The sequence below is a fragment of the Equus quagga genome, chromosome 12 (genome assembly GCF_021613505.1).
Source record: "Equus quagga isolate Etosha38 chromosome 12, UCLA_HA_Equagga_1.0, whole genome shotgun sequence".
NCBI classification, from domain to species: domain Eukaryota; kingdom Metazoa; phylum Chordata; class Mammalia; order Perissodactyla; family Equidae; genus Equus; species Equus quagga.
Window position 1 is genome coordinate 85,037,988 of NC_060278.1, and position 10,187 is coordinate 85,048,174.

The 10,187-nt window shown below is 45.5% G+C and overlaps 1 protein-coding gene across 1 annotated transcript in view; it reads left to right on the top strand.

Annotated features, from left to right (window-relative positions):
- Nucleotides 1-3,039, top strand: part of HCK (HCK proto-oncogene, Src family tyrosine kinase) — a 39,790-nt gene extending 36,751 nt beyond the window's left edge. The window contains exon 13 of the mRNA XM_046678099.1: nucleotides 2,289-3,039. Coding sequence (XP_046534055.1) covers nucleotides 2,289-2,491 — 203 coding nt within the window. The 3' untranslated portion in view covers nucleotides 2,492-3,039. The remainder of the gene's footprint in view (nucleotides 1-2,288) is intronic.
- Nucleotides 3,040-10,187: the final 7,148 nt, after the last annotated feature.

The following is a 10,187-nucleotide window of genomic DNA, read 5'->3' on the forward strand; positions in this document are numbered from 1 at the left end:
GGCCCCCATCCTTCTCATTCATAATGCCTACTGGTTCATTCATAGCTTGCATCACAATTGATAACTGTACACTTTTTTAGTATTTCCCCATCAGACTCAGACTCTGAGCTCCATGAGGCCAGAAAACATGTCTGTATTCCTCACCGATGCATCACACCGCCTACTTCTGTGCTTGGCACATGTGGATGCTTAGTAACTGTTTGTTGAATGGATGAATTTATCCCTGTGCTTATGGGCTGTACCTTACACTGAGTAGACCACATGGGTATGCAAAGATATACTCAACATAGATTGCTGGGACCCAGTAAATAATTTTTTTTTGAGGAAGATTAGCCCTGAGATAACTGCTGCCAATCCTCCTCTTTTTGCTGAGGAAGACTGGCCCTGAGCTACCATCCGTGCCCATCTTCCTCTACTTTATACATGGGATGCCTACCACAGCATGGCTTGCCAAACAGTGCCATGTCTGTACCCGGGATCTGAACCGGTGAACCCTGGGCCGCCGAAGCAGAACGTCCACGCTTAACTGCTGCGCCACCAGGCCAGCCCCCCCAGTAAATAATTTTATTCTCTGTTCCTTTTTGGTTGGGATGTCTCCTGGGGCATCTGTAGCCAGATGAGAACAGGGGAGAACAGCAAGGTGGATATGAAGAGTCCCTGACTTTTTATGTAAACACTCCTGAATTTGAATCCTGCCCCCATCAGTGATTGCACTTTGAGAAATTCCCTTCATTTCTCCTACCCCAGTTCGTCACCTGTAAAGAACATAGATAATGAAGTCTACCTTGCAGAGGTGGTTGTGAAGAGTAGAAATTAAAGATGTAGACACTTGGTTCATTTATCAGGATTTATCGAACTCCTATCATGTGTTAGGCACTGAGGGTACAGTGAGAGACGAGGTCTCTGCAGTAGGGAGCTCCTGCTCGTGAGGACATGTGAGAGGGAGTGGCGTGTGGCTCTTGTTGATGGGGAGCACCATTTCGGAGCAGGTCATGTTTGAGCTAAAAGACACCCAAGTGAGGATCTAGGGAAAGAATTCCAGGAAGAAGGAACTGCTAGCTCTTAGGGCCTGAGGTGTGCCTGAAGAAGAGCAAGGAAGCCAGGTAGCTGGAGACAGGGAATGAGCAGACGGTAGACGATGAGCTTGGCAGGGGCCAGATCAGGCAGGGCCCATGGTCATGGTGAAGAGGGAATGGACGTTGGTCTAAGTGTACAGAAGCCATCGGAGGGTGTTGGGCAAGGACGTGGCACCATCTGATTTCCATCTTTAAGGGATGCTTTGGTTCAGCATGGACAGTGGGTTGGGGGCTGGGGACATGGTGGCAGCTGCGGCAGCAGTGCAGGCAGAAGTGGTGACGGTGACAGAAATAAGTTGATGGTTCGGTACTACGTTTCAAAAGAAGAAAGGATGTGACTTGCTGAGGTGGAAGGTGAGGGAGAGAGAATCAAGGATGATTCTCTTGGCTTTAATTGAGCAATTGGGTGGGTGATGGCCTAGGGCCAGTTCAAGAGTTGTGTTGTAGCTCTGTTCAACTTGACGTGACTTGTAGACATCCAAGGAAAGATGTTTGAGGAAGCACTTGGATATGTGAGTTTCAAGTTCAAAACTGGTAATAGAAACTTAGAGAATCAGCAACATTTAAATGGTTGTTCCTAAGGATAACTAACATAAACTTTAATTGAACAGAGACATGGTCCCACTCATAGGGTGACATCAAGTCTGGCCACATGGCTGTCTTGTCTTGAGGGTACACCACTAAAAACCAGGCAATGGGTTATGGAACCCTGTATCCATTAGTAACAAAATAACAGACTAAGAGTGGCTAAACCAATAGGCAAGTTATTATTCCCCATAATAAGGAGTCTGGCATTGGTGACTGGTTGTTTCAGTCACTCAACAGCTCCCATGGCTCTGGGTTAGTTTCTCCATGATTGTCTTCCTCATGTGGTCAGATGGCTGCCACAGCTCCAAGGATCACATTGCCTCCCAGTGTCCAAAGGAAGGGGGAAGGGTGTGTCCTCTAAAGCCCTTTTTCATCAGGGAGGAAAACCTTTCCTGGCAGTCTCCCAGGAGATCCCCCTTGGCTCCCATTGGCCAAAACTGGGTGTCATGCCCCTGCCCTGGATGCAGGGGAGGCTGGGGAAGGGATACTTGGCTTTCACAGTGGGAGGGGCTCAGCGTCCATGGGGAGGTGGGGAGTGATGGCTGTCAGGGAGGCCACAGTGTCTGCCACCCCTGGATTCCCATCCCAAATCCCTCCCTTTTCAATTCCATTGCACCTTCTCAGGGATGTCGAACCCCGAGGTGATCCGAGCCCTGGAGCACGGATACAGGATGCCTCGACCAGAGCACTGCCCCGAGGAGCTTTACAACATCATGACCCGCTGCTGGAAGAACCGCCCCGAGGAGCGGCCCACCTTCGAGTATATCCAGAGTGTTCTGGAGGACTTCTATACCGCCACCGAGAGCCAGTACCAACAGCAGCCGTGATGGGTGGGACCAGGGCAGGACCAGGCACTGAGGCGAGGCCAGTGGGGCGGCTCCAGCACCGTCTGCCCCGGGGCCCACTCACCCTTCCCACTCCCAGACACCCACCCTCGCTCCAGCCACAGTTCCTCATCTGTCAAGGGGGTGGGTTGGACTGGACAATCTCTTTTTGACTCTAGCAATCCACAATCTGCCATTCTCAGGAGACCCCCAAGTTGACATTTCTATGGCCTGGGAGAGTTGGATTCCACTCACAGCTGTGGTTTGGATGGGAAACTTTAAAAATAATGAAATAAATATTTAAATAAAGGGTATGAATGCTAAAGGCTTTACTGACAGGCCAGGTTTTCTTGTCCTTCCAGTTCCTGACTGTGTATTTGCCTTTTTGCCAGGATGACAAGTCAGAATGGGGGACCCCTCCTCCCAGGGACCAGTAGAGTGAAGAGAAGTAGGGTTCAATGCTTGAACTTTTCTGACTGCCCCCAGAATAGTTGCTGGCTGGGTTAATTTCCTATTGCCATTGTAATAAGTTACTGCAAACTCAGTGGCTTAAAACAGCACAAATTTATCATCTTACGGTTCCAGAGGTCAGAAGTCCAAAACAGGCGCAGGGCTGCACTCCTTCTGGAGGTTCTAGGGGACAATCGTTTCCTTGCCTTTTCCAGCTTCTAGAGACTTCCACATTCCTTGACTAGTGGTTTCCTTCTGCTCAACCCTCCAAACTCTGCTTCAGTCATCACGTCTCCTTCTCTGACTCTGAGTCTCCTGCACGCTTCTTTCTCTGAGAAGGACCCCTGTAAGTACACTGGATCCACCTGCATAATACAGACTAATCTTCCATCACAAGATCCTTAATCACATCTGTGAAGTCCCTTGTGCCATGGAAGGTAACGTCTTCACAGGTTCTGGGGATAGGGACGTGGACCTCTTTTTTCAAGCGGCACATTATTCTGCCTATCACACTGACGCTGCGATGCTGCATGAGTTTTTGTCTCCAAGGAGCTGGGTCTGCCAGGATGACAGGAATGATTTTTCGTGATCTGAGACCCTGAGCCTCCTGCTAAGCCACATTTCTATGTGTGCTGATTAGTCTGGATCCCCACCAGGGCTGGGGGCACTTCCCATGGCCAAGCAGCCATTGTGGTTGTTAAGATGATATCCCCCATTGCAGGAATCTTGTGGTCTGGAGATGTGGCTGCTGAGAGGTATCTGGTACCCTTCGTGGGAAGCTCTCAGTGAAGGGAAGGGAGACCTGGGAAGGACACAGAGAAGACAAGGAGGCAGTGGCCCTTTCTGCCTGCTGCCTCAGTTGAAAGTCCCTGGCAGTTAGCTTTTGATGTAGGGGGAATGATGACAAGATGTGGACAGTGGGATGGGGAGCCAATGACACCTTTCTCTATCATTGTATTCCCTGAAGGATTTACATCACAGCACTCACCAGGTCCCATGGAACCCTATACTCAGTTGATTCTACACCCCTGAGATAGCACAGAGTGTGGGCTTAGGAACTGGGTACAAGAAGAACGGAAAATAAGGCCGGCAGTGTTTCCACTTATCTAGTTGATAATTGAATTTCTTTCCTGCTGTCTGGTTTAAGATGTGTCTTTGGGTGTCTGAAAGCAGAGCCCAGGGTTCTGTGATAGGAATTTGCCCTCATGATTTGTGGGACATTGGACTGCTGTTCAGTAATCCATAGGAGGAGTACACTTTCCTGCCCCGTTGATGTTGAGCTTGGTCATGTGTGAGATTTCCTTTAGCCAATGGGATGTTAGCAGATGTGATGTAAGTGGAAGCTTGAAATGTGCTTGTGGGGCTGGGTTTGCCCTCCAGCCTTTTGCCCTGAAAAGAACATGGTCCAAGGAAGGTGAGTGACTGTGGAGCAGATCTGGACCCAACCTGCAGCTTGAAGTTAAACCCAGCTGAGCCCAGCCTCGATCAACTGAACCCAGCTGACCCATGGACATGTGAGAGAGAAGTAAATGCTTAATATTGTAAGTCTTTGAGTTCTAGGGTTGTTTTGTTACATAGCTTTATTATAGAAATGGCTGACTGAGACTGGATCTCAAGGATTGGGGCCTATTGCTAGATGGACAAGATCAAGAGGTCAATTCCTGCTGTCCTGCTCTTTCACTTTACACTGCCCTGCACGGTGATTTATACCTCTGGTCACAGGAAAGACAGATAAAAACATGGGGATAGATACAACACCAAGAGCACAATCCACGAAAGAAAAAATTGGTAAACTGGACTTCATTAAAATTAAAAGTTCTTATCTGACAAAAAAAAAAGAGACACTGTTAAGAAAACAAAAAGACAAGCTCCAGTCTGGGAGAAAATATTTGCAAAACACATATCTGATAAAGGACTGATATCTGAAGATATACAAAGAACTCTTAAAGCTCAACAATAAGAAACAACTCAATTAAAAAAGGGGCAAAAGACCTGAACAGACACCTCACAAAAGAAGATATGCAGATAGCAAATACATATATGAGAAGATGCTTCACGTGATATGTCATGGGGGGAAAGGCAAATTAAAACAACAGTGAGATACCACTACACACCTATTAGAATGGCCAAAATCCAGAACATGAACGACATCAAATGCTGGCAGGCATGTGGAGCAACAGGAACTCTCATTCATTGCTGGGGGGAATGCAAAATGGTGGAGCCACTTTGGAAGACAGTTTCTTACAAAACTAAACATACTCTTACCATCTGATCCAGCAATTGTGTTCCTTGATATTTACCCAAATGAGTTGTAAACTTGTGTCTACAGAAAAGCCTACACAGTAATGTTTGTAGAGGCTTTATTTATAATTGTCAAAACTTGGAAGTGACCAAGATGTCCTTCAACGGGTAAATGGGTAAACAAATGGTGTACATCCATATAGCAGAATATTGTTCAGTGATGAAAAGAAAGGAGCCATCAAGACATGAAAAACCTTAAATGCATATGGCTAAGGGAAAGGAGTCAGTCTGAAAAGGCTACATACTATATGCTTCCAAGTATCTGACACTCTGGAAAAGGCAAAACTATAGAGAGTAAAAAAATCAGTGGTTCCCGGGGGTTTGGTGGGGAGGGAGGGAGAGATGAACAGGTGGAACACGGCATTCTTAGGGCAGTGAAATTGTTTTGTATGATACTCTTAATGGTAGATAAATGTCATTATATATCTGTCAAAATTAAGAATTTATAGCACAAACAATGAACCCTAATGTAAACTATGGACTTAGGTTAATAATGTATCAATATTGGCTCATCACTCGTAACATATGTACCACATTAAGGCAAGATGTTAGTAACAGGGGAAATGGAGGGCTGGCTTAGAGGGCATATGGGAACTTTGTACTTTCCATTCATTTTTCTGTAAACCTAAAACTGCTCTAAAAAAAATAAAGTCTAGTGCCGGCCCAGTGGCATAGTGGTTAAGTTTGTATGCTCTGCTTCGGTGGCCCAGGGTCTGCAGGTTTGGATCCCTGGTGCAGACCTAGCGCCACCCGTCAAGCCACACTGTGGCAGCATCCCACATAAAATAGAGGAAGACTGGCATAGCTGTTAGCTCAGCGACAATCATCCTCAAGCAAAGAGGAAGATTGACAACAGATGTTAGCTCAGGGCCAATCTTCCTCACACACACACAAAATAAAGTAAAAAAAAAGTCTATTAAATAAAACAAACAAACAAAAACATAGGGATAAATTGTGTGCCACCAATTCTATGGGAGAACTGCATGCACTCCTCCCCTGGGAGGTGGCAAACGAAAGCTTGTTTACAATGTTTACAATGCTCTGTTCTAAGATGTTAATAACTTGCTTCAATCTATCCTCTAGCTGTGGCTTTGAGCTTAAATATAGGGAAAGCACTTGTTTCATTTTTTCCCGTGTGATTTGGAATAAGACCACTTCCTTATTCCCTGGTCTGGGCCTTCAATTTTTTCATATGTCTATCTTCATCACAGCATAATCTGACATAAGGATATATCAATTTGCTTTCTATTTGCATCCCTTCCCTTTTGGGGGTTGGCAATGACTGCTGGTTGTCCCCGTATCCGTGTTCTCCCTTCTTCTAGAGAAACAGGATTTTTATCAGGGGCACATGACAACCCAGACTGAAGTTTACACTTCTCGCTCCCTCTTTCAGCAAAGTGTGGCCATGTGGTTAAGTCCTGACCAGTGGGTTGGAAGTGGAAGTGTGGTGTAGCACCTTCCAGGATCCTTTCTTAAAACACAACTGATGTGGGCTCTTTGCCCTTTATTTTTCATCTCTTCCTCTATCTTGCTGCCTAGAATGGGCATGTGAAGGCTGGAGCTCCAGCTGCCATTGTGGACCCTGAGGAAAATTAATTAACTCTAGGATGGCAAAGCTGAAGATATTTTAGCCACAGCCACCATATCAGCTAGGACAGTGCTCCAGAATTTTACCTCAGGCGTGTACTGTCAGTACCCCTTAAAGAGGGCTGGACTTTCAGCTGCCATGATCTGCATCACTGTGCCTGAGGGCTCTTTTTCTAAAACTGCGAAAACCCTCAGCTGCCAGTGTTCCCAGAGGGCTAAAAGTGGTAAGGAATTAACACTCTCTGGGATCAGTCCTCAATTAATGACTTTTGGGAGTGCGTGTATAAATACCCCAGCTTCTTTGCCTCTTGGGTGGCAACTCTCAGGTATGTGTTTTGCACTGTTTCCCCACAGCATTAATTTTCAGTTACTCAGAGTGGCAACTTGCTTGACAACATCCCCTCTCCAAGTATAGCTCCAATGTGAGTGTGGGTTGATGGTTTCACTTATATTCATGGATTAGATGAAAAAGAAATAATGAAGACATATCAGAACTTCACTCATTAGTCAATGATATGAGCAACTCCTTTGCTGAATAAGGTGAGTTTCAAATACTACCACAATTTTGTGCTAATCACAGTGTAACAGCTATAGACAGAACACACTCAAAGTTTAGTCTGCATTATTAACATTTTCTCCATCCCTTCAAGTCTAGCCCAGGGTTTGACAAACTACATTTTACTGGAACCCAGCCATGCCCGTTATGTACCATCTGTAGCGGTTTTTGTACAAGGCAGAGTTGAGTAATTGTGACACAATCACATGGGCTGCAAAGCCTAAAATCTTTATTATCTGGCCCTTTACAGAAAAATTTTGCTAACAAAGCAGAACTTCGAGCCCTGGTTTGCAGCATTTGCTGATTTTTGTGATGTAACTATTCCCACCATGGCCAATTTCAAGCTACCAACCAGAACTGCATTGTGACTTTCATGAGCCTTAGGCACTTTTGCGTTTTTAGAACTCTCCCTCCGTAAAATATATATTAAATATTTATAAATAGAAATATAAATGTATTTTATTTGTAAATATAAATTATAGTCAACTGCTTTGATATAAAGATGAATATATTAACATCCTATATGAAAACTTTTCCTTTAACCTCAAAGCCCATTTTTGCCTTCTGATTTTAAAAGAAATTAATTTCTTTTAAACATTTTTGTGGTCCCTAAAAGTACAGGGGGCCTTGTGCACTGTGCTGCCAACTAGGTTAATGGATAAGTTGGTTCAGCTACCAACCCAATGCCACTGAACACAGAGCTGGGAAGAGAGGAGCAGTAGCGCACCATTTAACAGTATTTCTTTCTTTTTTTCTTTCTTTTTTTTTTGAGGAAGATTAGCCCTAAGCTAATTGCTGCCAATCCTCCTATTTTTGCTGAGGAAGACTGGCCCTGAGCTAACATCCGTGCCCATCTTCCTCAACTTTATACGTGGGACGCCTACCACATCATGGCTTGCCAAGTGGTGACATGTCCGCACCTGGGATCTGAACCGGTGAACCCAGGGCCACCAAAGCGGAACTTGTGAACTTAACGCTGTGCCACTGGGCCGGCCCTCATTTAACAGTATTTCTATCATACACATAAAATAGACATAAATAACCTCAAGCACACGGATAATAGTAAAATGATTAGGAAACGATGAATTTTGAATATTGAATACTTCAGTTTTTGATATCATTTATTTAAATTTTAAGTTTATATAATTTAATTTTCAATAATGCCTATGGTCAACAATCGGCTCACAAAGTTCCTGAAAATTTAACTACTGGTTCTTGTAAGCAGGACAAGCCGGCTCCTGCACACCATTGCCTTCTGATGTCCCTTCACCTCCCAAGTAAACTACTTTTGCTTGAATCCTTGTCTCAGAGTCGGCCTCTGGGGGAACAGACCAAGACAGAGGAAAGTAAGCTTCCATCTTGTCAAGTTACAGCTGGATCTATTCCCAACAAGACAGAGTGAGGCTTGAGATTAATTATAATTCAAGCATTCAACAAATATTTTTTGAGCACAACTCAATAGGGACACAGTTGGGAATAACACAGACCTAGCCCAGGCCTTCATAGGAGACAGATGATAGCAAATAACCAAATTATCTCTCTCTAGATATGCGTGGCCAGGGAACACCTCTCCAAGGAGGTGACAGTTGAGCAGAGAACTGAATATGAGAACGAGCTACCCACAGCCAATGTTGAGAGAAGAGTATTCCAGACAGAGGAACTGCAAGTACAGAAGCCTGAGGTGGAGGTGAGCTCGGCAGGGTCCAGGGAGGTCTGTGTGGCTGGAGCTGGTGAGGGAGGGGGAGAATGGTGGGAGAGGAGGCCAGAGCACGCAGGGCCTTGAAGGCCATGGTGAGGACTTGGATTTTGTGTTACTTGCAAGGGGTAGCACTCGAGAGTTTTCAACATGGGAGAAACAGGGGCTGATTCTTGTTTTCAAAAGACTACTTAGGCTGCTAAATGGAGAACAGAGATTAGAGGTGACAAGGGTGGAGCAGGAAGACCAGGCAGAAGGCTCCACAGAGGCCCAGGTGAGAGAGAGTAGGCTGGCCTGGCAAGGATGGCACAGGCGATTGTTACCAAATGACCCCAACGAATCTCGCTTCCTTGAATTCATGCCCTTATGTGGTCCCCTCCCACTTTGACTCTGGACTGCTTGCGAGTTATTTTGACCAATAGAATGTGGTATATATAGATGCTATGGGAGTTACGAAGCTCAGCATTTAGGAGGCCTTGTAGGTTTTACTCTCACCCTCATGGACCCGAGACTACATTGTGAAGAAGTTTAGGCTACCCTCCTTGGGGATGAAAGGCCATGTGGAGAGAGAGGCCCTGCTGATAGCCAGCACCAACCACGCAGACATATGAGGCCACCTCGGACTCAACAGCCACAGTTGAGCCATCAGATGAGAGTACATGAGAGACCCCAGGTGAGACCATCAGAATTGCCGAGATTGCTACCCACAGAATCAAGAGAAATAATAAATCATTGTTGTTTTGAGCCACCAAGTTTTGCGGTCTTGCGCTGTGTAGCAACAGACAACTGAAACCAGTGTAAGAAGGACACAGATCAGTACATCCTACCCTTCTCCTTGGAGACCTAAGGATCAGGTTTGCTTCCTCTAGGCCCAGCCCCACCTTCCTATTTTTCTTGGAGAAGCACTTTCACAGATGTCCGGAACTACACGCCCTGATGTTACTGTAAGAGCCCTCTGGTTTGGGTTTGGTTTTATTTGTCTGTTTGGTTGTACAGCAGGGGCATGTATGTGACTCAGTGGATTTGAGTCAAGCCTTAGCCCCCTTTGGATTCGTTGGGTTACCTTGTCCCAAGTTCCTTAACATCTCTTTATATTAATGTCTCCATCA